The following is a 25322-nucleotide window of genomic DNA, read 5'->3' as shown; positions in this document are numbered from 1 at the left end:
GTGTTCACAGGCTTTACTCTAAGCAATTGCCATCAGCTATAAGAAGTTTATGGTTTGACACAATTTAAGTCTTATGACAGTAATACAGAACACCGGTAAGATTGGTTTTAAAGTAAAGCTATGAAAGGAGAACTTCCCTAAGCACTTGGTTATGGATATTAAAAATACACATCTCTATGGACTACTGATCACAAAGTTTGTTGCAACGATTCTGACAGGAAACTGAAACGTCTTACTTTGGAAAAAACGAAAATGCCTCAAATACATGTTTTAATTTAGATGCAACTTTTAACCTTACTGAAAAACTTGGAGATTATGCTTTAAGACATGCTTATGTACCTATGGGAAACTTCATGCATGATGGTCTGCACTTCCATGGTGTCTGAAGTGCTTCACAAAGACAACTAAGTATATAAGAACAAACCTATAATGAAGTACTAAATCATTTAAATCTTGCAGAACTGAAGGTTGCAATAGAAGGACATCTGAAAGTCCTGAGGAGGGCTCTTCCAGCAAGCTGGAGGTCATGAAACCTCTCTCTTTAGATTGCTGTAGTACCTGAAAACTCCAGTCAGGCCAGGACTCCGCTTGTAGGAACAGGGCTTAAACCAGCCCTGGTCCCAGAGAGCTTAGTGACACTGCTCAGACTGCAGGCCAGTGACATCAGGTACCTGTCTTCCAACAAGGTTTTAGAGGACAGGCAGGAACCTGAAAATAGACTAAAGCACTACCAGAGCAAGGACAAATTCAAGTCTTGTAGTTTTCAAGCATATTGGAAGTATTTGTAATATGGTGATAGAACTTGCATTAGTTTGACATAGCGACCTGTGACTTCCCATGTGACACCACACAGCTCAGCTTGCTGTCAGCATCATCAGCAATGGTTACAATCACCTCCAAAGCCAACAAAGCCTGACTTCCAGGTACCAGCTTGATGGAGAGGCAGAAGGGAGCACAGTGCAGACTAGCCTGAACTATTCCTCATCCACTTCAGAACTATTCTGGAAGCATTTCAATCTAGAGCTTCTTTTAAAAGCAGCTTTTCCATTTCAGTCAAAGTGCTACTTATAGAATTCACCTGCAACATGTTTTGTGCTAGGCAAGAGCATGTGGCAGGTCCTACCTCTGCCAGGTGTCCCAGGTAGCTGTGCTTTATTACCAGAGTGTATTTATTGCTGTCTTTACCTTCACTGGTACTGCTCTCCCTGGCGTGGGAAGTCTGTGGACAACACTTGCTTTTGCCACCTGCATTACACCTCCAAGGTTTGCTAAGCCCTGCCCTAGTGTTGCCAAGGGCAGCTCAGGACAGTTGCCATGAGCCCTTCAGGGACTAGAGAGTACAAACTATGAAGCTGAAAATATTTTAAGCAGTTAAGAGCAGCATGAAGTCCAACTCTGGCTGCCAAGTAGTGTGAATTGTGCGTGCTGTCTGGGGCAGCTTCTGTGTCATCCTCCATCAGCCACTGAGCATTAAGGCAAGTTCATGAAACAATTTATCAACTGCAAAGAGAGGTCTGAGCCATGGAATAAGGAAGTTTCCCGACTCATGAAGAGTCACCAGCTCTTAGAATTCAAGTCGAACACCTTAGACAGGAGCAGGCTAATTATCCTTCCATAACTATTGCTGTGAAGCCTTGTTAAGCTACTAAATAGAGGCATGCATGCATGTTGCTATGACTCAGAACTCCCCAGGACAGGAGCCATCTTCCCTAACTAGGTAGCAAGTTATTTACTTTTATAATGAAGCCATGGTTGTTCGGTATTGTCTGTCAAGTTTATGTTTTGAAAATACAATAGTTTTATTTTTTTAAAAAAAGAATCGCATGCATTTAGTTTAGGCTCAATGCTACAGTTTGTCCCACTTTCTGAAAAATGTGTGGTCCCTGTGCTACAAAAATATGGTCTGAACCTGAAGGTTAAAACCTAAAGCTGGAAGCACTGCAACAGATTCCCATGGAGTTTGTCACCCTTTTATAGTTTAAGATAAATATAATAAAGGAAAGCAATTGAACTGCATTTTTCTATTTTATTTTTCAAGTCTGACAAAGGCCTCGAGTGAAAGTCTATAGCTTTAACATCCATTCTCACCTTTGTGTCCCCTTGACCTATCTATGTCTTATCTACTCAATATTCCAACGGCCTGCCTAAACCACAGGTAGGCTTTTTTTTTTTAAACCATTTTATCGTTACAATAAGCCAACAAGTTGGCAAAGAAGAAAACAGAGGTAATACAGTTTAGTTGCACATGGCCACTGGGGCTTGGTCAAGCCAGCTGGCATTTCTGATCACTTGAGTTTCTTGGTCTAAAAGTTGTGATTGGCACCTACAGTTCTGCAAGAGTCCCAATCCACAAAGTACTTAAGCTTTAAAAAAACGAAAAAAAAAGGCTACTTTTATTGTCAGTTCTACCTAAAGATATAAAAAAAAAAATACTATTTGTGCTCTAGGTCACTTTATAATCCTAGATACCTACCAGCTTATCTAAAAGCCCCTGAATACTGTATTTTGTCTGTTCATACAGACAAACACTGTTTTGCTCAAGCAAATAAAAATATATCCACTAGTAACACCTGATTGGTTTCTTAAATCCATAGCTGAAACCCACAGGAATGTTAAAATAGTTACAATTAAGGAATTAAAATCTCAGTGATTTTGAAAACTGCCAGTTAGCCTGCAACACTAATCCAGAATCCAGCACTGCTTTTTAACAATTCAAAAAGGAAATGAGGTTGCTTGTGAAGGCCAGAGCTTTGGTGACAATAAGGACCAAATTTATAGATCTGTGGTTTGTCCAGACCTGAGCAGTTGCCCGAGCCTGGTGATCTTCTTTACTTGCAAGGCTTTATGGCTACAGCACATTCTTCATTCATTGCACTTATGACAGATATCTGGAAGAGAAGATACAGAGGTGAGCTCCAGCCTAGGCCACAGGAAGTGCTGCTAGAAGTTACAAACATTCACACTTTAATATCTATCTCGTTTCTTTTGAATACTCCAGTACAAATTCCCTCCTACATTTTCAAGGACCAATCCCCACCCCTCAAACCCACTCTTCACAAAGAGATACAAGTGGTCAATATCAGAGGTCAGTATCAGTAACTTTTTCATCAAGTTGTATCATCAAGTGGGATTAACCATAGCTGTTCTTGTTTGCCCTCCCTACTTACCTGCACATCTTCATTGGCATTGAATTTTCCTTCTATTTCTTTGCCAAGATCCCCTTCTGGCAACTTTAGATCCTCACGAACTTCACCACTTTCAGTCAGCAGGGAGAGATACCCATCCTGAATGCCTATCAGCTGCAAAGAGAAGTTCATTTTTAGAAGTTTAACATCAGCAGTCACCAGCAGGTAGCAGCTTAATGTAAGCAGAAGACAGGGAACTCTACCTGCTACAATAACTCTCTAGTATTCTGTAACAGTTAGGAACCTTATTTAAATTCATTTTTAACAAAACTTCAGTGGGCCGAGTTAGGGAAACTGTAGCAAAAGGCATCCTGCTAGCAAGAACCCACAGAACTCTTCTGGTTACTTCCCAGTAGGTGGGACACTAGAAACCCCATCTGTGTGATTTAGGAAATGTACTGCTTCCAGGTCAGTGGTTCAGCTTTTTTCATCAATGAATTAGAAACAATAACTGGAATGGTGTTCCCTCAATAGCACTGCTTGTATAAAGTGTACAAAATACACAAGTGTAACTCTACACTTCCACTCTATCTGCATCTCTACAGTGATATTCTATCATTTACATTAAACACTAGTAAGTTAGGGAACATCCACCAAGCCCTGGACCACTTTGATAACGCTGTTTTCAGCCTAACCAAAAGTCTGGGCTAGGGAGAATGGCTGTTTTGACAGAGCAGGTTAAGGAATTTGGAACACATAAAAGTAAATCCAAAAATTTAGAATCCCAGAAAGACCACCAGAATAACACTAAGAATTTCTTGGAAGGTCTAAGCCCTCTGACACACTGGTCACACTTTATTCCAATAGCATCAGCTGTCCTGAAGACACCAAAACTGTTTGCTAAAATACTGAACTTTGTCAAGCAATTGCAGCTTTCCAGGTTATGAGGGTGTGTCAGTTCCTGACCAGACCTATTCCAAATAAAATAAGAAGATAGCAAATGTATTACAGCTCAACTTGAACTGTGCTTTTAAGATCTAACCATATCACAGAAGGCATTACAGAAGTTGCTCTCTTCATACATATATTTCAGTGCAGAGCTCAGGAACTTCAAAACTATTTGGTATCACCTAAAGCCACTTTCTCCACAAGTAGCAGAAAACACTGTGGCAAGTTAAAATTCACATCAATTGCAGTTTAGGACTGTTTTGGGAATTCATCTACGCCATGTAAGAGTGAAACTATAAATAATAATTTATGCTTAGATTTAGATTTAGTTATGTGAGATCTTGATTCTCCTTTAGCTAATATTAAACTGCAGCAGGGAAAATCTCTCTCCATATTCTAAAGGATGCAAACACCACAAAGAATCCAGAAGTGGCCCTATAACAATAGATTAAAAAAGCATGGTACGAATTATGTCTATTACCTGTCATGCTTAAAGACTGCTACTCTGACCTGAGGTTGTTTATACACGAAGGAGCTCTCTCTCCATCAGTGAGTTTCAATAGTTTTAGCAATTCAATAAATGCTATGACTTCAGCCGTGTCATGCCTAGACAGGCAAGTCCCATTAATTCTGACAACAGTACTTTATTGAGAGGCAAATGTAGGGATGAAGAGAGTTTATGTGTGGTACTAAGAGTATAAAGCCTTGTATGACTGTTAATTCACCTGGTAATCATTCCTCTTGATATTTGGAACATCCATGTTATGAGTTGACGGGCAAATATCTTCATATTTTTTACCAGTGAAGATATCAATACCAACCAAATGGACCTGTAAGAGTAGAAAAATAGCTTCAGTTACTGTTGGTGCTGGAGAAGCAAGATGTTACTGCCATCAGTATTGCTGGTTCTACTCAAGTTTCCTATGAGATCATGTGCAATCCCAGATTGTGCCTCAGCCCTTTGCTTGTGGTATGAAAACATCCCTCACATCGAGAGGGGGCCTCTCACTCCCTTCCACAGCACACTACAGAAACCCTACATGAGAGCAAGACCAGCCACTCTTATCTTCCACTGCCTTCTGTAGATTTACAGCAGCAAGCTAAGAGATCACAGTGGTTAAGAACATGTTTATTTTAAGATCTAGCTGTTCTAAGAAACAGGCAGTTAAGGGGAAAATAGGTGGTCATGCACAGAGATCACAGCAGCTCCCATCTCCCTTTATGCCAGCTGCACTGCTTGCTGCAGCTAGAGCTTAGATGACCAGTTTAACCAGTTCTTCTCAGGTCCTTTCCCTCTCACAGCTGTTTCTGTATTTAAGAAATTTGGATCGGTCTATCAAAAAAAAGCCATAAAGAAAAGGGGAAGGAAAAAAAACTAAGAAGAGCTTGGTCTACTCCAGTTTGGGCAAACACCAAATACTCTACTCCCCTACACATATGGCACAAAGTTGTGGAAACTTATAAACCTCCTCAGTCTCTGTTTGTAACAGATCCGTCTCTAAACTCTGATATCCTCACTCTAAAGTGTGGCTGAATGAATGAATGGGGATTTCAGCCTTGCTCCAAGCTCTGGACAGCTGCAGGAGCCAACTGCTTGGGCAGCATGGCTGCAGCCCCAGACAGCGGCTAAGAACGTCCCTGCTGGGACACTGGAACTCCTGTCTCAGTGCTGGATAAGGAAAGAAGCTGCGAGGCAAAGGCAGCAAAACAGGGCCAGAGCAGGCCCACAGAGTAACGAGTGTCCGCGGAGCTCTGGATTATGTAACACAGCACGGGCACTCGTGGTCTAACACTGCAACAGTAAAAGTCTGCCGGCATGGGCAGACACAGAAGTGCTCTGGTGGGTAGTGACAGCACAACCCAACCACGCCCTAGTGATTTCATCAGCCCCCCTTCCAGAACTTACTCTACCCCCACTACAAAAACTGGTTTTGTCACTATAAGCGTAAAACCTTTTTTTAAAAAAAAAGCGTTAAAGAGTCAAAGCTGGGAGAAAAAAACCACCCAGCCCCCGTCTTCAATCCTTCCTGCTTTACATGACTGAAACCCCGTGAGCCAGCTCTGGAGTGATGAGACACCGCTGCGAGAAAGGCAAGGCGGGACACAGAGCCAAATGAAACGCTACACCCTTCCCTGCCGGCCAGCCTGGAGCCGCAGGAGCGCACACTGCGGGCGGTGCGACAGCCGCGCCGGCAGCGCTCACCTTGGCGTGGCCGTGCTTGCCCGTCTTGGAGGTGGACATCTCCACGATCTTGCAGGGGCGCCCCTTGAGCACCACGAAGCCGTTCTTGCGCAGCGCCGAGCACTGCATGGGGTAGGTGGAGGAGGCGCCGGCATCGCCCGTGGTGAAGTCGAGCTCGTCGGCCATGGCGGTACGAGGGGGAGGACTGGCGGCGAGGGGGCTGCGCGACAACGAGAGAGGGTCGGCTGGGAGCCCCGGCGGCGGGAAGGGGAGAAGGGGACAGACACAGACCCAACCACCCACCGCAGGGAGCGCAGGCCGGGCCCCCCCGCCCCGCACACGTGCGCGGCGGGCGGGACCCGCCACGTGCCGCGGGCCCCCGGCCTCCCGCCCCCGGGCCTGCTTCGACCCCCTCCCTTCTCGTCCCCACGGCCCCTGTTACCTTGCGAGGAGGATCGGGGGGTGCCGGGGATCGCGGCGGTGCCGGGGCAGCGGGGCGGGAACGGGGTGGGAGCGGCGGGCGCGGCGCACTCGCGCCCGACACCACTGCGGCGGCCGGCGGGAAGGGGCGGCGCGGGCAGCGCGCGCACGGCCCGGCCCCGCCCCTCTACTTCCGCCGCCTCTCATTGGCCCGCGGCCATTCCGCGGGGTGGGCGTGGTCTTCCAGCCCCACCCCAACCACGTGCCGACGGCGCTTCCCGCGCCCGCCCACTCGCGCGCGGTGGCCACGCCCCCTCCCCGGCCCGCGCTGGGCGGGCGCGCTCAGGGCGCTGCGGAGGCGCCGCTCCTCAGCCGCCAGGCGGCGCCGCGCACCGCGTCCTCCCCACAGACCACGGAGTCGCCGCCATCTTGGGCGGCTGAGGCGGCCGCGGGTGCCTGCGAGCTGCTTAGCTGCGGCGGTGGGAGTTGGAAGAACACAGGGGGAATTCGTGTCCCCAAAATGTCCCCAGAGCCGTGTGAGCCGTGTGTGACCGTACACACAAAACTTCTTTGTCTGCCTCGTGTGCCCCCCCTCAGAGTAATCAGAAACGAGCATTTTGAAAGCGTTATAATCAGCCTAAAGGGAGAGAGATGGCTGAGATGCTTAGCGCGGGCTTCTGTTTGATATTCCAGTACTGGAATACTGTGGCCAGCTCTGCGGTCTCCACCATAAGAAACAAATGGATCTGTTAGAGCAAATGAAGATGACCATGAAGATGATCCTCTGTAAAGAAAGTCAGAATTAGGGTTATTAAGCCTGGAGAAGAGGAAGTTCCAGGGAGACCTTATTGCAGTATTTCCATATATAAAGTACGATTATGTGTAAGATAGAGACTTTTTATCAGGGCCTGTAGTGACAGGACAAGGGCCAATGGTTTCAAACTGAAAAGAGGGTGGAAAAACTGGTCAGAAAAACTGTGGATGTCCCATCTGTGGAAGTGTTCCAGGCCAGAGTGGATGGGGTTTAGAGCAATCTGATCTAGTGAAAGGTGTCTGTGCCCATGGTAGGGGTTTGGAATAGATGATCTTTAAAGAGATTTTCCAATCCAAAGTATTCTAAATTATGACACAGCCCTCATTCTGTCCAACAACCATTCCCTGTGCTGTGGCCATCAAAGCCTGATCGTGGGTCCTGAACAAAATGAGGCCAAAGGACTTTTTACTAAATCCCTCAGTCAGATGTCATAATACTTCTAGCTGTTTGAACAAATTCATCAGCTTTCCTGTGGAGCTGCTGGCGGCTGGGCCCCAGCTCTGCAGGTTGACCTGCAGATCACCTACAAACACAACAAAACCAGGAAAATGCAGGAATTCAGTGGCAGCAGTGTCAGCACCTGCCTTAGCCATCACCACCACAGGCTGCTGTGTGCTGTCCTGCATTTTTTGCCCTGAGACCCTAACTTTGACATCTGTGCTGCAGTGGGGTAGCTACACAGGTCACTTTTAACATCACATTTTAAAATGGTTTACCATGAGATGGTTTATTTAATCTGTGTTAATTTTTGTGATTTGTTTGCCTGTGGTCCCACTCTTGGTTACACAGATCCCAAATTGTACAGCTAAGGAGTTAAGTTTGGCTCTAATTTATGTGGGGGCACTTCATGAGGCCCCAGCATCATCTGTCTCATTTACTTGGGCTTTCCGTGGATGCTGCCTCACCCAGCCTGCTCTGGAGATGATACACTTTATCCTGCCCATTTTACTGCTGTCTCACTTGATAAGCAGAATCTGGGGCATCCTGCAACATGTGCAGTGTGTGCTTGTTGACCTGCAAGTATGTGACAAGTTGCACATGCTCTAGGGCTTTTTATCTTCTAATAAAACACTTTGTGAGAAAATGACCAACTGTTCTGAACCCAAACTGCAGCAGCCTGGGGCTAAGCACTACTGATGATTTCACCCCCCCAAAAAACATCAGTTGATAAATTTGGCTGGTTTTCCACAGTTAATAGATTCATTTTGAATTACTTGAGAGATCTTCTGGGCTAAATCAAGTCTTTTTACTGAAGTACAGCTGTAGATGATATTTATTTTTTCAGACAGAAAACAAATATTGCAATACAGCCTTTACTTGATATTCAATAAAAAACATTGGAAATCCAATCCATCAGTTATTGCCTACAGGCATCATTCCTTTGTCTGGATCAACATTAATTTTCTAAAGTGTGTTTCTTGATAGCATTATTGTGATTATCCCACTTTCCTACACAAGAACAGCAATTTGATTCAAAGCATATTTCTAAATAAAATAGCATGGCCTTTCACATGTAAGAGTGTTTTCTTACCAGTGTTGCACGGCTGGATCACTACCCTTTTCTCTCAAGTAGGCTCAGGATGTTATCAAGCTTTGCTTTTCCTACCTGTGTCTTTAAGACGTGAAGAGAGACTAGAGAACTTTTAGAAGATTTAAACTTAACAAGTTGTGTCTGTTCTCAGTTACATTCTGGAGAAGTGTCTGATGCCCTAAAGCGCCTCATCAAAGCCCAGCTTTGACAATTTGCATTTCAGCCAGTGCTGGCCTAAACACTCCACCTTGTTTCCAGAAACATCCCACCTTGTTTCCAGCTGGCCCACAGAAGGCAGGAGGTGGTGTTTACACCCCTAGGCTGTCGCGTCAGGTCACACGATTAGAAATACCAGGTCATGAGCAGAGTGGTGTAAACAGCCCTGCTCCAACCTGAGCAGTGTCTGTTTCAGCTGCTGAGCTGACTTCCCTGGGATCCCACCGTGTCCGTGTTGGGGGGAGGGTTCATGCTGGCTTGTGGGCACAGCCTCGAGCAGGACGTGAGAGAGGCTGTGGATCCTCCTCCACAGGACAGTGCCACGCTCAGCAGGCCCTCAGAGCTCCTAGGTACAGTGTGTCTGCATGGCAGGAATGGGGTCAGGGACCCTCTGTAGTGACCTTGCCATAGGTACCCACTCTGCTCCTGCCACTGCTTTATTCCTGCCATTCGCCATCTGCTTCCTGTGCTGAGCCCAGGTCTGAAAACCCAGGGAATAGCCCTGGGCACACACTGGGGATCAGAGGCAAGCCCTGACAGTGCAGTGACACTGTGAGCTAGCAGGAGCTACTGTAATTGTAACTTCCCCACAGGGAAGAAGGAAAGCACAAAGTAACTCCAGCTGTTCCCTCCTCCTGGGGCTGCAACTGGGCTGGAGCAGGGATGTCCCACCCAGGACCTGCGGGGACCTGATGCTTTTCAGAGAGTCACAGAGCCGCTGTCTCTCCTGAACAGAGCGCAGGGAGGCAAAACACAGGACACTACCCAAGCTTCAGGTCTGCAGTTGTATCTACAGCCTGTAAAGTTTAAGGACTGCTGATCTGCAGCCAGGATTTATTGCCCCAGTGCTGAGGAGAGGATTCCTTCCCTTTCAGCGCAGCTACTCAGGCTGTTCCTCTGGGTAAAATTTGCCAATGTTGCTTCAGGATTTAGTGAAACACTTGAGCACACTCAGTTACCTTAAATTTAATCTGATGCTTACACAGTCTGATGGATCCAGGCCTGATATCCTACCTTGAAATTCCTCAACTCTCATAGATTTCCGGTGAAAGATAAGGACATTGAACACCTCAGAAAATTCATCATACCTCAAAGACTTTGTCCCTGTATATGTAGTACTTGGGTTAGCTTCATCATTATCAGCTGTTTGACTCCAGAGATAGAGGGTAGTGCCTCTCAGTGATGAAAAACAAGTTGAAGTGAGGCAGAAAAACCTGTGATAAATTAGTGTGGAGAGCATTAATGGGGCCAAATGTCCTGAGTTTATTGAATTAGGGAAGTCAAACTAATTTTAAAATTAAGCCTAGAGAGTGGGAGACTAGATACCGTTGGCACAACAGGAAAGTCTTAATGGCTGTTGTCTCAGCGCATTAGGAAAACACTGTCAAAGCTCTTGCTGACAAGATGCTTTCTCAGGGATTATTAATTATATTGCATTATTAGCCAGGCATGGTATGAGAACATATTTAGCATGTTGCTAAAATGCAGCAACCATTTAGCTAATAAGTTTGACTTGGTCTTTTAAATTTTCTTAATGATTAGCAGCTTAGTAAAACTGTAATGGTGAGAGATAAAAATAATGATTCAACAAGCTGTGTCTCAAGAACAAGTTTTAACTGGAACTTGCACGTAGCAAGGACAGATAAAGTGTACAGTCCTAATTATCAGCCTGATGGGACAAGACAAAAGTAAACATATCATCAGATTTAACTAACTCTAATGACCCTGTCCTGCACTGGCATATGGTTAAAGTGCTCTTGTGATAGTAAAGCCCAGCTTGATCCTTCACTGCAGCCACGGGGAGGACAAAAGGCCAGCAATGCCTTACTCTGCTCATCCTGTCCCAGGTAGGAAGAAGAAAACTCCCTTACCTTCCACATGACAGCTGCTGCAAGGAAACACAGCCTGACACTCCATTTTCCTTAGGTGCCTCTGAACCCCCAGGCAGCACTTCTGGGAAGTTCAGTGTGGTAGCTGTGGGTACAGTTAATGCTGTGGGCTTTGTTAAACTGATTTATGTGCTGCACTACAGTAACTGGACCCAGCTTTCTATTGTCATTCAGCAGTGACACAGGAAAACAAGGACTGACTGCTCAATGTTTATCAATAAGACCTCACACAGCTGAGTTGCCAACAGAGTCACTGATGTCCCCCAGAGAATAGGACAAAAATTGGCCGAGGTTTAGGAAATCATTTTGTACCCCCTCTATGATCACAGGGAGCCCAGCCTAGCTGGGCCCTCAGAGCAGCAGCAAATCTGCTTTGAACCTCACTTCTCCCCAAATGCTCCTCCTGCATCTTGTGTCTAGAGAGGCTCCAGCACCAGGTTTTAGGCTGCACCAGCACCATGCAAGCAGAGGTGCTTCACAGTAGGGTGAAGTGGGCAGTGGGGACAATCGGGGCCAAACACTGGCACCCCTCCAGTCAGTGTTCATCCTGGCCCAGAGTCAGCTGCCACCAGCTCCAGAGCTGCCTCCAACCCCAAGTTTCACCTCTGGACCACCTATTTCAAAGGGTTTTAGCTGAGGGCTTGCACAGCTTTTACCACCTGTGAGCAAATGTGTCCTGCTAGGAAAATAGCTCCTATCTGGTATTGGGTGTATGTCTGAGATGTACAGAGGGGGAAAAACAGCAGCACAAGCCATCACATGCCATAGATGTTAATCTTTTATCTAACAGACCTAGATAACAATGCTGATAGCAAGAATCCTCTTTTTTCTCCTTTTTGTACATTCAGATAATCCATTATATTTAACTTACAGTAAACACTGGAAATTTCTGAGCCTTCTGTGGCCATTGGTCTCACCTGGGGGGACCTGTGTGCAGCATACAAATGACAAATACATACAAATGGTCGACATAGACCTTGTACCCCAGCTCTGCTGCTCTCTTCTCAGCCCCAGCGGGCTGGTTCCAGCAGCCTTGTGTCAGACCTGGGTCACCCACCACTGCAGCACATGACAGTACTGACCCAGTTCTCCTCTAGTTAAATCCCAGCAGTCACTCCAGCAAAGCCTTTGGTGTGATCTTACTGCTTCAGTGCACACACCAGGGCCAGGCATTTCTGCCACTGGACGTTTGTGGCTGCACTTCTCATCACTTGGAAGTGACCAGAATTTGCTGTAGGGTCTTAATACGAAGAGAGTAAAGTCTACAAAGGAAAAAAGTTCAGGTACATGGAAAGGAGCTTGAATCTCCCCTGAAGCCAAACCCATAGCAGCCCATCTATTTTGTGTTTTTCGTTATGCTCGATCCTGTGTTCCATTTTGGCCACTGCTTCACCTGCAGCCATGGTGAGCAGACAGTGACCAAGCAATGCTGTGTTTCATCTCTAAATAAATAATGGGTTTCTACCCTGAGAAAGTTATTAAAAAGTAACCTGTTATCACAACAAGGAACATGCAAATCTTAAAAGTCAAGCAGAGAGCAGGCTTTTACAATGGTTCCAGCATATACCCCCCAAAAAGGAAGAAAAATCTTGGAGTTTGATTCTGCCACATAAAAATGTCTCATAAAGAAGCAAAAGGAGCACAAACAAGGCTATGGAAACAGCATGACCTCCTGCTTGCACACTATCTTGGCTGAAGCACATCCAGCCAGCAAAATACTAAGTGATGCAAAATAGGAGTTAGGTAAGTGGCACCTTCCAGTTAACCTTTCAATACCCATTTCTTCTTTGGGTCATCATTAATTGTTGCTCTATGAGCAGCCAGAGCCCTTGGCTGGATCTGGAGCCTGTGGGTCTTGAGCACTGTATAAAAGGAAGGGAAGGAAGATGCAGATGGGGAAGGAGGTGCCCTGGCAATGGTCACGCCGTGGAAAGTGTGGCAGCAGGGCTCAAGTCTCCTCACATGGGCACCAGGAGTGCCCAGGCCTTTTGTGTGGTCAGTGTTGTACTGTGCCTTGTGCTTTAGCAGTGAGAAGGGGGAGAGGTTTCCTAGAAGGAAAGAGAGAGCTAAATAGTCTGGCTGAAATGTAGAGAAAACGCCTGTCAGCTCAGCCACAGTTTCTAAGATACTCCAAAAAAATTGCTTCATTTTTCTTCATTTCAGCTGAGACAGCCCTGCTCAATGCCATCTGGTAAGATCACTGTTCCACTGGGCTCTCCTAGCAGGGCATTGAGATGGACATGTACCATAGTTCTCCTGTCCTTTCCATGGCTCTTCCTGCAGCCCAGTTGTCCCAAGTGTCTCAGAGTAAAATGCCAGGTTAGTATGGGTGGTTGGGAAGTGTGAACCACAGCAGCCAGAAGGAATCTGATGGATGAGTCCTCCTGGTCTGCCAACTGCAAGGTTTTTGTGAAATGAGACTTTTGCCCAACATTCTTCCCATGGTGCTTGAAGGAGGTGCATGCCCAGTCCCTCCTTTCTGGGTGCATGGGATGTTTATGCCTCCTCGCTGCGTCGCAGGTCTTGCAGCTCAGTCATGGTTTTGGCCGAGAGCTTCTTGCGGCGGAACACAGCTGCAATCTCCTCAAAGGACTTTCCTTTCGTCTCCGGTACTTTGAAGTACGCAAACAGGAAGAAGATGAGGAGCAGACCCGCGAAGATTGCAAACACATATGGTCCACACAGATCCTGGAAAGGGAAAGTGGGGACCAAAGGGGAGACCACCATCAGCACCACACGGATGGGTTCCCCTTCCTATCCCAGCTGGCTGAGGTGGCCAGCCAGACTAGGGGATGGAAATCTGGGAGGCACCTTCACATCCTGCTGGGCTGCTTTGGGAGCCCAGCAGTGGGATTGTGCCAGTTGTTTATTTGTGTGGTTTAAGGGATTTCTTACCGCTATGTACTGGAAACACATTCCCACGATGAAGTTGCAGGCCCAGTTGCAGAAGCTGGCGACAGCGATGGCAGCAGGGCGTGGGCCCTGGCTGAACAGTTCAGCTACAATAAACCAGGGGATGGGCCCAGGTCCCACTTCGAAGAAGATGACAAAGAGGAAGATTGCGACCATGCTGACATAGCTCATCCAGGCAAACTGGCTCTGCAAGAAGTTGGTGTTGTAGTCCCAAAGCACCTCTCATTAATTTTCACTAATTACTTTATTTAGGCTTCTTTTTCAGAAATTTCTTTCTATTCAGACAGAGGAGACTGGACATGAATAATTAAGGTTTTAAACTCTTGTGCCAAGTGCTGGCTGGGCATGTGGTGCCATCATTGCTGCCTGGAGGAGTTCTCAGCCATCAGCTCAGCTGTTACTTTGAGCCCTCTCCTTGCCTGCAGATCAGCAAAATGAGGCAGAATGGCACCCTTTAATAACCAGGGTGTTCAGTAAATGAGGCCACCCCTTATATGCTTTTTCATCTTGACAGGGGCTTGCACCAGTGGTTTGGACTGACTTTGATGGGATCTTCTCTTGTTTTCAAACCAGGGAGTAAAAAAGGAGAGAAATCCTTACCAGGAGCACAAGCCCAACTGTCATGGCCACAGCGCTGACTAACATGCCCATCAAACCTGCCAGGAACAGGGAGCGCCTGCCCGCTTTCTCCACCAGGAAGACCTGTAGAAACACATGCAGCACTCAGTGTCCAGCACCAGCACTCTCAGGATCAGGTCCATTAGCAATAACCAACCTGTTACCACTGCCACACTGCTCTTTTGCTCTTTTAGCTCTAGTGGTAGAGATTTATGTGCTGGTTTCCAGGTGTGAAAAACTCTGCTGGCAGCTGCTGGGGAGCCAGACTGAGCAGTCAACCTACCAAGGGCAAGGCAAAGGCACACACACTCAGAACCTGTGCATTTCCAAGCTCTCAGGACTTCCCCACTGCTGCACATGAATTGCTGACTGTGGACTTTCTCTCTCTCCCTTTTCTTTTTTTCTTCCAGGGACTAAAAACTTACTAGGTCTGCATAAGTTTGAAATCAGGCTTCAAAATGTAGCATGATTCAGGTCACATCACAGGCCATTGTAACTTGCCTGTCCTAGGGCAGGGATAGTTGTGTAGCAGCTGCAGTCAGGATGTTTCCTCCAATCACTCCCAGAATCTTTTTGCTTCCCTGGTAGTCACAAAGCTTAGTTTGCTCCTTCTCAGCTCCTCTTGGTGGACTCCAGTCATGTCCAGTGCAGCTGTCCTGCCTAACCATGCAGCAGCCTGTGAGGCTGCCCACTCTTTCCCCTCTGCTTGAAAGGACGCCTCTGGCCAGCAGCTCCACCTTTCCTGCCATTACAGCCATGATTTACACTTCCCATCTCTTTTGCTGGAGGTGGTTCATGTGCTGACACGTGAAGTTGCAGAGGATGAATCTCTGCTCCCTTCTCCCCTTTCCAAGGTCCACCCAGCTGTCAGTGTTTCTGCCTTTTGATCGGGGTCTGTCATTTATTGACAAAAGCAGGTAATTTTTAAGTGCTCATGAACAAAAGAAGCAAAGAGCAAATGCCCAAAGCTGCAAGTAACACAGCCCTGGGGTGGGGATCAAACTGCAGGACACCCTCCATGCTGAAGAAAGGCTTCTTCCAGCTGCACACCTCTGTGCCTCATTTCACAATAAACAGCACATTTTCTCCTCAGTATGGGGCCCTATGATAGACTTTCTCTAAGGCAGGTTCACTCTAAGACCTCCTCTCACACATACTGGAGTACGAATGGTTTGGGTTGGAAGGGACCTTAAAGATGATCCAATTTCAGCCCCCTGTCATAGGTAGGGACACCGTCCATAAGACCAAGCCTGGCTTTGGATAGGGATGGTCCCATCCCATCAGGAATGGGACATCCACAATATCTCTAAGACCTGTACCAGTGCCTCACCACCCTCACAAACAAGAATTTCTTTCTAATATCTAATCAAAAATTCTTCTCTGTCAGTTTAAAATTACTCCTCCTTGTCCTAAATCTCTTGAGGCTGTGTATTTCTGCCTTGCAGCCACTCCTGCATAATGTTGGTGAAAGTCCTTTACTCCATAAATCTCTAGAGAGATATGAAGGAAATAGGCTTGGCATTTCCTGATCTTATATTAATGGCCACATTATAAAACTAATTGCCAGCTGATAGGAATTGTATTAATCCTCTCAGGAGAGACAAGTGAAGGGAAAGTCTATGGAAACAGAATCATCCCTTTATTACTGCAGAGCCCTGTCTAGATAGGATGAGGATAGGTGCTGGATTACTTTTATTACTGTGGAATAGCCTTTGGATATCGCTCGTGCAGGTGCTATGTACACACAGAAAACATTTTGAAAGATAACAGGTAAGAGCAGACTGGGAGCTGGTGACTTCCCCATCACTGCCCCCATCCCCTGCTTGCTCCCTAGGGGAAGAGGACCTGCAGAATTGCAGTCTCAAGGGCAACTTTTATTTTTGGGGGAAATGCAGAGTTTTCAGAGCTTCCCTGAGCACAGTGGTGGAGTTTCCACTCAAGAGGCATTAGCAGTGTTGATCGATAGCAACATGCTCTATGCCAAGGCTTGAATTTTCAAATTAAAATTGCCCAGGGAATGATTTTTCCCTGTAGGGTGTTCAGGGTCAGTCCTGCAACACTGCAAATCCTAGCTCCAGGATAAAATCATGTTTCAAAACCACACCATACCTTATGTGTCTTTGTAGTCCAGGGGGCAGAAGTATTTACTTACAGAGATAACAGTGAAGACCGTGTTCACCACTCCAACACCAATGGTTGCATAAACTGGTTGGTCAACCCCAGCTCTCTCGAAAATGTTTGTGGAGTAGTAAAAGATCTATCAGAATACATCAGGATGAAGGATTAGGCAACAGGGCTGGTGAAATTTTTGTTCTCATGAGGGAAGAGTTGCACTTGCTTGGCTGAGATGTGGCGTAATTTAATTATGATTAATTTTTCAACTTTTAATGACTTGTTATAATAATTAAGGCTGAAAATTTCGTAAGAGCCTGAGGGAGTTAAAAATCCTGTTGAAGTTCCCCTCTTGAGCTACTGCATTTGCACATTAAATCTGTTCTCTTCTGTGTAGTCTACGTTTAATCTTAAAATCCAGATCACAAGCACTGAGCACTCAAGACAAATATCTTAGTATGACCGAGTTTTACATTAATTTAAAAATATTCTCAATGCAATGACACCCATTTCTTTCTTCTCTTCAAGAATAAGGTGAATCCTTTCTGGTGAAAATTAAGGGCAGGAAGTAAAGGGTGGCTGATGGGTGGGGTGGGCATGGCCTGGAGCCAAGTAGGCTGGGCATCCCTGTGTGCTCCTTAATGATTCTGTGTGTTAAATGGTGATTTCTGGTATTCCAGGAGGTGAGCAAAAGTTGTTTAGCTAAAAATGGCTAGAAAATAGTGATTGTGGGGTGAGCATGATATCATTAAAGAGAGCAAACTGCTGACAAACTTGGGTAAGGGGAAGGTCATGGGAGGGCTCAGCTGTGCCAGCTGGTTTTGTGCTGGACTCCCTCCCACCCTTCTCCCCTCTTGCCCTCCCACAGGCAGCTTGGCACGACCCAGGAGCCCACTGCAGCCATGGGAAAACCTTCTTTCATCCCTGCATGGCTTGGATGGAGCCAGAGCTACCTTTTCATGCTCAGCATGGATCTCTTGAGAGACAAACATTTTGGGGAGACTCACCGCATTGATTCCTGAGAACTGCTGGGATATTTGCACCATCAGTGCCACAATGACAGCCTGCTTGTACTTGGAAGAGGTGAAAAGCTGTCTTATGGAGACTTTCTTTTCACTAGCAGCTTCTTGCTTTTCCTTTTCCATCTCTTCAATCTCTTTCATTGGATCACAGTTTCCTCTAAGCCTTTTCAAATCTTAGGGGGGAAAAAAGGATCGATATTTTATTTTCAGTGGCAGAAAGCTGTATATGTTAGGACAAGAATCTCTTTAGGCAAAACTCAAGGTAAGCCAACCACATGAGGGTTCCTATGGCACATCCAAGGATACAAGGTGCATCTGCTTGGTCAGGGGCAGCAGCACATCAGCTCTGCAACAGCCCTGAGACATCACTCTCAAGCCTCATCCCTCAGCAGTGCTGCATAGTCCCATGCAAATATCTCAATAGTTTTTGATCTAGAGCTAGTTTGTATCTCAGCTGTTCAGAGCATGAGATGGAGCAACCACAGTCACATATGAGTCCTCAGCCAGGCTTTTCCTTCTCTGTTTTATACTATGTACAGTATAAAAACAACTCTAAACAAGGCCAGAATGTCTTTCTTACTTTTTTTAGCTTCCTCCACCTTCCCCAGTTTGATGTAAAGGTATCGTGGGCTCTCGGGGCACAGTAAGAGCAGGAAGAACTGCAGCAGGGCAGCCACACCAGACAGACCAAGGAGCAGGGGCCACATCTCATCATTGCCCAGAAGAAAGTCTAGTCCAAGGACCTGGAATAATTGAGGCATATTTGAATGGATCATTTTTCACCCTAAGAAGAGAAGGCAATTGACCACTATGGTGTTTTGAAGTGACAAGCTGGAGAAAAACTAGAAGCAAATACCAGCTCTTTTTCTGGATGTGTTTGTTTTCTGTACATTTATGCCCACTTGTTGTGCAGCTGGGACTTGTGCCATGGTGGGCAATGCTGATGGGGGCTTTGGGCTCCCTGCTTCCCTGATTAAGCCATTTTTGAGAACTTGATTATCAGCGGCCTCAAGCTTAGGATCCAGCCTGACACTGACGAGATGCTGAAAAAATTCCTCAGGGAGGAGAAATTGTTTGCAGAAGTATTTTTTATTTCTGGAGAAGTTGTCTTTGTTAAAACACCTCTTACTGAAGGCAGGGGTTTAACCCCATTAGGGCAGATTGTTTTGCACACTCCTTCAGTTTTGGGTCGGAATGGTGAACAATAGCCCTGTATATCACTCTGGTCTTCCTATTCTCTGAAACACCCTCTCTGGATGTGTGTGTTTGCCTGCTTACCTGGCTGAAGAGGATACCCGTGACAATGGCGAGCTGGTGCAGTGTCCCCAGTGCTCCTCGAAGGGCCGTGGGAGACACCTCGCTGACGTACATGGGCACGAGTCCAGAGGAGAGCCCTGCACCGAGCACATGTGCATGTCACATCTTCCAGATACAGGTCAGCAACCAGCAGAATCCACTTCCCAAGTGAGAGAGGAGGATGGAGCCTGTGTGCTGCACCCCACATGTCACCAAGCTCCTCACGCCTGGCTGGGAACCACCTGCACCTTGGAAAGGTGCTGGGATGTCCCTGCATTCAGAGCCCCAAACTGGGAAACCTTTTTACTTGGACATGCACATGAGAGCACAGAGCAGGGATTGTCTGCTGGGAGAAGTTATCACAGGGCAAACAGCCTTCTTAAAACTTGCCTTGAAACCTCAGAGTCGAGTATTTTATTTGCATATGAGTAACAGTATAAAATGCTGTTATTTCTAAGTTAATTCTTATGTAATTCCCAATTATTTGCTGACCATATCCTCTCTGTGCACAGTGGTCCTTTGCTCTCTGTCTAGGGAACCTGTTTAACCAGCCTGGCTAGTGATGTGCTCTTACAGCAGCCACCAGCAAGACCTATCCTTGAGATACAAAAGGGACCTGCTCCTTTCTAGGATATGTAAAATGAACATATGATAGAGCCAACCCAAATACTTCTGGGAAAGATCCTGGATCAATAAAAGCAGACATAGGGAGAAGAGGGAAATTCCCACCTGTGAAATCCCTTCTGAACTAAAAAAAGGATTAAAAAATACAGGAAAATCTACAGCTTTGGAGCACACTACCAAGGAGCTGCTTTCAGTGGCTGACCCAGCCTGGACTCACCGCAGTACAGCCCCGTGACCGCTCTCCCAGAGATGATGAGGATGTGGGATGGCCCAAATTTTGCCAGTCCCATGAGGAGGTTCCCAGCAATGGAGAGGATATTCACCACCAGCATGGCTTTCACCCTGCAAGGCAGCAGCAGCACAGTTCCTCTGGCACCTCACTCAGCCAAAGCAGCCATTGCAACACACAAGAGTCACTTAATCAGTACTACAAGGGGAAAAACAATGATAGCAGGCACTGCAAAATATGGGGGCCAGGGTACAGAGTAGTTAAAATGATATTATAAATTATACTTTACATCCTGTGCAAATACCATGCAGATGTCCTCTTCCTTTTGCCATGGAAAGAAAAGGGGGAATTCAGAAGTTAATCAAGGCTGCTCATCAGCTGCTGTCTGAAATGCTCGAGTTGCAATAAAATGCCTGATTTGTAACCGAGGATTTTAAAAACCCCAACCTCTGTGATGGTTGAAACAGTATTTTGGAAGTTGGGAGGGTTATTTTTCCTTTTTTCCCTAAATTGCTGAAAATAACACAAATTGTATTTCTACAGGGAGGAAATGGTTCTATGGGAAAAATCAATTAGAAGGGTTTGGGCTGTGGCACAGAGTCCCAGCACACACGAGCCTCTCACCTCCCGAGCCGGTCGCCGATCCAGCCCACGGTGAAGGAGGAGACCATGCCCCCGATGGCGAACACAGACACGGACAGCGACCAGTACATGGTGAGGATGTGTGGGGAGGTAGCGGGGTCACTCGGGGGTGGGAGTGTGCCCTCTGTGCCAGCCTGGAGGAATGTGCCGTCCTCCCCAGAGGCATTGGTGGCGTATCTGTCCGGGAGGACAATGCCCAGCACGCGCCCGTAATGTGCTTCTATCACCTGTGACAGGTAAAGAAGGAAAATGCTGTCAGCTCAGATCTGTAACCACCTCAACCCCTGTTTTGGATTTTTATTCTGCCTCAGGAAAAGATTTGCATTGCTGGCTCTGCAGGGGTGAAATCCTGGGGTCCCTCCAGCTCCACAGCACCCAGACCCCAGCAGGGAGGGGAGGCACAAAGCATTCTCCCTGCCAGGGCTGGGCTGAGTGTGGTGTCCGGATTTGGCACTGGATTGGGTGGAGGGGTGCAGTCTCTTGGCTCGGGCACAGGGACCATGCTGCAGTGGAGACAGCTCCATTACATGCACAGCCCCACTCCTTTCCCTGGGGAAGTGCCAACGGAGGGTCCTGGCCTTGTTGTCACCCCACTGCCCTGTTGTGGGGGCTTTGTCCTGTGGGAGAAACTGCCTGGGAAGGGACAGAGCCCCCCCGAGAGCTTCTGCAAGGGACAAACTGGCCCTGGCTGCCCTGAAGCCACAGTTCCTTGGCCATGCACAGCTTGGGGGGCTCTACTTACCTTCTGGGGGGCGTTAATGACCCCCAGGCTGTAGCCATACTGGAAGAAGCCCAACACCGCAGTGAAGACAGAGAGGACCAATGTTCCCGTGAGGTGCTGGGGCAAGAAGCAAAGAACAACCTCATCATACCGTCCTAGCAGTGCCCAAAACTGGGGACGGCTGCATCCTACCCCTATCCCAGGGGACTCTGCTGCCCAGCTGGCTGGGACAGTGGCATCCAGGGATGCTGCTGCAGCAGCACAGGTGAGAAGGAGAAGGAAGACCCCTGGGGACAGCCAAGATCAGGCCCCCAGGGCAGAGTGGTGCTGCCCCACAATGACAGCTCAGCTCTCCTTGCTGCACTGCCCATCCTGGCCCTGGAGCTTGTGGGATCCAAAGCTCTGCCCAGACAGCAGTGCAAGAAGCAGCAGCAGCAGCAGTGTGTTCTTCCCCATCCCCATCCCTGGAGCACAACAGCAGCGCTGTTTAAAGCATTTTTTCCTCCCACCACAGTTAAAGTTATCCAATGAGTCAACCGAGTTCTTAAAAAATAGCCCCTTAGTCCTTTTCCCCTTTGCCCCTGTGCACAATTAATTAGTGGAGGGGATTTTTTTGGGGATTGGTTTTGGCAAGGGATTGCTCAGTGCTGGGGTCCTGCAGAAATTCTAGTAATTTCCCTAGAAAGTCTACTGCAAAAATACCGGCGAGCCGTGATTACCTTCTCTGTCTGCATTTTCCTTTTCTCATCCACCCCGCAGCTCCTCCGCCCTCCTTCTGGAAAGTCACTGTCCTGGAGCTGCAGAGCAAGGAAAGGGCTTGGGCAGGGAAGGAAGGACAGCAGAGCTGGGATGGAGGCAGGAAAACGGGCTGGTGCTTGGAGAGATGGGACTATATCAACTCTGGAGTTAATGAGAAACCCAAGTCTTCCACGCATTATTTGGCCACTGCTCAGCTCAAAGCAGCCACCACCAATCCCCGTGTTTGGGACACACATGAAACAATGGGAGACCTGCAAAGACATCGAGTGGATCTGGAAAATTCAAATGATCCAGCTGCAGGGCTGGTTTGGGGCTGTCCCTCAGCTCTGAACAGTTGGAATGTGACGTGCCAGGGGCTTGAGCCTGTTTCGAGATGCTCAACACCTTCCTCGAGTTCTGTGCTGGGTATGCATGTCACATCACAATCCTCTTCTGAATCAGGGAGAAGAAACGTCTCCAGCACATATAGCAAAGCAGATAGAAAATGACTAAGTGTTTTATTTAAATAGCATTTAGCACCTGCTTTAAAATATATTTATGTGTGTATATCACCTACAGAGCCACATATAAACACAGATGTATACAGGTCTTTCTGTGTATCCATACACAGACACCTGCATAACCAGAGCTCCCTCAGCCAGCAGCTTTAGTACCAGTACACACCCATCAGAGGAGACAGGTGTGTGTGTATATGGACATAAAACACAACAAAATTACCCAGAATATTGCAGGAAAAGAGGCTTTCATCAAAAATCCTACAGTGGTGTGAACAGTGAGCCTTTCAGCACCACCAGCTGATGGCTGTGCTGTCAAATATTGTGCATTCTGGGAAATACTGCTAATGCTGCCAAATACTACTGATGCTGCCAAATATTTTTGCCTCGGCTCACTCGGCTTTCATGAACTTTGCACATCTACACAAGCTGGTCTGAGCTGGTCTTGCTCTGGCTTGGGCTTTGCTGTCCTTGACATGGTCAGAGAGAGGAGCTGCAGGGCCGGGGGGGACAGTGGCATCCTTAGCGGCAGCTGACCGTGCCAAAGTCTGAGTCAGCCGGGAAAGTGATTAATGCTGATTAAAGTCATTATCTTCCAGATCAGCCCCTGATGGGTCCAGCAGCCAAGTTACAGCACTCATTGGATGATGCTCTCAGTCAGCCAGGCTTCACATGGGCACAAAATGTACTTTCTACAGAGGAAGAGCAAGAGAAAAAACAACAAAGATGAGTTTAAGACCACTAATCTTTGCACTGGTCTCCAGTAAAGTAAAACTTTAACTGGAGTAGGAAAGTTCATTGTATTAAGCAGGCTTTCATTCCAGCCATAGCACCTGCATTCCCCTCTTGGGCTAGTGTAGCTGTGACAGGAAGGGCCCCAAGGCTGAGCTTTTTAGTCTTCCCCAATATTTGTCCTTCCTGCTGAGATCTTTGCCAATGGTGTTTGTTTGCTCCTGTGTGTGGATACCCAGGCATTTACAAGCAGTTTCTTTGCATTGCAGTTAAATACCTCCACAATAGGACTGGCAAGATTTGACAATTACCAGGCTGCTAAGGCTTGAATCAGAAAACAAATGGGAGCCCTGACCCAAAAACCTTCAGGCATTGTGAAAACCTTGCCAGGCCAGGATTCCCACGTACTCCTTTGGGATCCCCATCCTGTTGCAGGTGCCTGGCACAAAGAGGATGATGCTTTCCCTCCCTACTCTTCCCAGACTACTGGAACTGGAGGGACCAAAGGCCACCAACATACCATGAGCAGGGTGGCCTTTCCATGTCCTGCCCACTTGCTGCTTAGAGCAGAACCCTCCCGTAATCCCATAATCCTGGGGATGGGGTGTGGAGCGGCTGAAGCAGTGCTGGGAGACGTGGGTGAACATCACTCACCTCCCCAGGAGCAGCCCTTCGACTTCCATGGAAACTTTGGATGCCAAAGGCTGGAAACACCACAGCCACACGTATCCCTCAGCCAGGTCTGCTAGCAAAAGGCATGGAGTTATCCCAGGGTTTTCCCATCCCTCCCTGGCCTCTTTTACCCTCCCTGCCAGGCAAGATGCTGCAACCCAGTGCCACAGCTGCCTCACCTCTGCCTTTGAGCCCCTTGCTGGTGCCAGCTGGGCTGTGACACACTCCTTCACAGCTTGGCCCCAGGCCATTTAAGCACATACTGAACTCCCCAGTGGCACTAACAGACTCCAGACCCTGTGATTCTCTGAACATGGGGATGTGGTGATTGGCAGAGGCCAGCTTTAGGCTGGTCCTGAGGCTCAAGGATGGGAAAGGTTGGTGTGTAAATCTTCCTCTCAATGCAATCACTTCCCAAAGGGGCACATGGTTAGCTTGGTAGAGAGAAGCACAGTGTTCCTTCAGGATAGAGAACCAGGCCTGGCTCCACCAGGATCAATGAACAACACATGGAATCTCTTGCACATCTGAAAGCCAGTTGTGATCACAGTCCAGAGAGTGCAGAGCACAGCCCAAAGCAACACTGACCCATCCCAGGGCTGGTGAGCCTGGCCAAGCAGTGTTTAGGTGATTGGCAAACAACAGGGTCTGCATTATTGCTAATGCTTTATTTAAATAATAAAGTGCAAGAACTGTGCATAATGTTAGGCTGAATTGCCATGCTTATTGCCTACTCTATGTTGTATGTAGTGTAATTGGTGGTGTTGATAATCTATGTGTGATAAAAGCAATGGGCTGAAGTTTATGGTGAGGCTCTGCTTTTGAACAGCTGAACACGCTTGTCACCTCAGTGGAAGGAATTCAAAGATTCCAGAGGGGCTGTGAGGCTATCTCCAGGTGCTGGGGCAATTTTCACATCCATTTTACTGCCTCTGAGTCATTCGGAGACAGCTTTGATGTTTGAAAAAAAAAAAAAAGGAAAAGTATGCCATAAACCAAACCAAACCAAAACAAAAGGTAGATCTGGTCTGCAAGACTCTGGCTCTCTAAAAGCAGGCTGACGCTCTCAGCCATCTCAGTGGCTGGCACAAAACCAAAATTATGTTCGTTTGTTTCTCCTCTCTAAGCACATCAGCTGGGACAGGCAGCAGTGCTGGGGCCACATGTGAGACAGCAGCTCAGGCTGATAGAACACATTTAGGAGAGAGAATTTGGTGCATTTACAGCACTGCTGTAAAGATACCGGAGCTTAATGGGCCCCTTCCCACCCTCCAGCTCTGGGTGGTGCAGCATCTCCCAGAAGAGAAAAGCTGGGAAACCCAGCAAACCTCTCCAGCTGCAGGTCCCAACTGCAGCACAGAGC

At 47.3% G+C, this 25322-nt stretch overlaps 2 protein-coding genes across 2 annotated transcripts; both read right to left on the bottom strand.

Moving 5' to 3' along the window:
• Nucleotides 1–2006: 2006 nt before the first annotated feature.
• Nucleotides 2007–6849, bottom strand: EIF5A2 (eukaryotic translation initiation factor 5A2). The gene is made up of 5 exons (XM_014887096.2): nucleotides 6698–6849; nucleotides 6277–6475; nucleotides 4799–4903; nucleotides 3168–3299; nucleotides 2007–2888 (listed from the first exon to the last, which is right to left on the bottom strand). Exons 2-5 carry the CDS (start codon nucleotides 6439–6441, stop codon nucleotides 2829–2831), a joined length of 462 nt encoding a protein of 153 aa, XP_014742582.1. The 5' UTR covers nucleotides 6442–6475; nucleotides 6698–6849; the 3' UTR covers nucleotides 2007–2828.
• A 5041-nt stretch (nucleotides 6850–11890) lies between these two features.
• Nucleotides 11891–22166, bottom strand: SLC2A2 (solute carrier family 2 member 2). The gene is made up of 11 exons (XM_014887099.2): nucleotides 22022–22166; nucleotides 21324–21419; nucleotides 20564–20808; nucleotides 19928–20052; nucleotides 19069–19184; nucleotides 18371–18533; nucleotides 17776–17963; nucleotides 16809–16913; nucleotides 14639–14740; nucleotides 14021–14224; nucleotides 11891–13813 (listed from the first exon to the last, which is right to left on the bottom strand). Exons 1-11 carry the CDS (start codon nucleotides 22034–22036, stop codon nucleotides 13622–13624), a joined length of 1551 nt encoding a protein of 516 aa, XP_014742585.2. The 5' UTR covers nucleotides 22037–22166; the 3' UTR covers nucleotides 11891–13621.
• Between the last annotated feature and the right edge of the window lie 3156 nt (nucleotides 22167–25322).

The sequence above is a fragment of the Sturnus vulgaris genome, chromosome 10 (genome assembly GCF_052056855.1).
Source record: "Sturnus vulgaris isolate bStuVul1 chromosome 10, bStuVul1.hap1, whole genome shotgun sequence".
Lineage (NCBI taxonomy): Eukaryota > Metazoa > Chordata > Aves > Passeriformes > Sturnidae > Sturnus > Sturnus vulgaris.
This window is presented reverse-complemented; position numbering and strand designations above follow the sequence as displayed.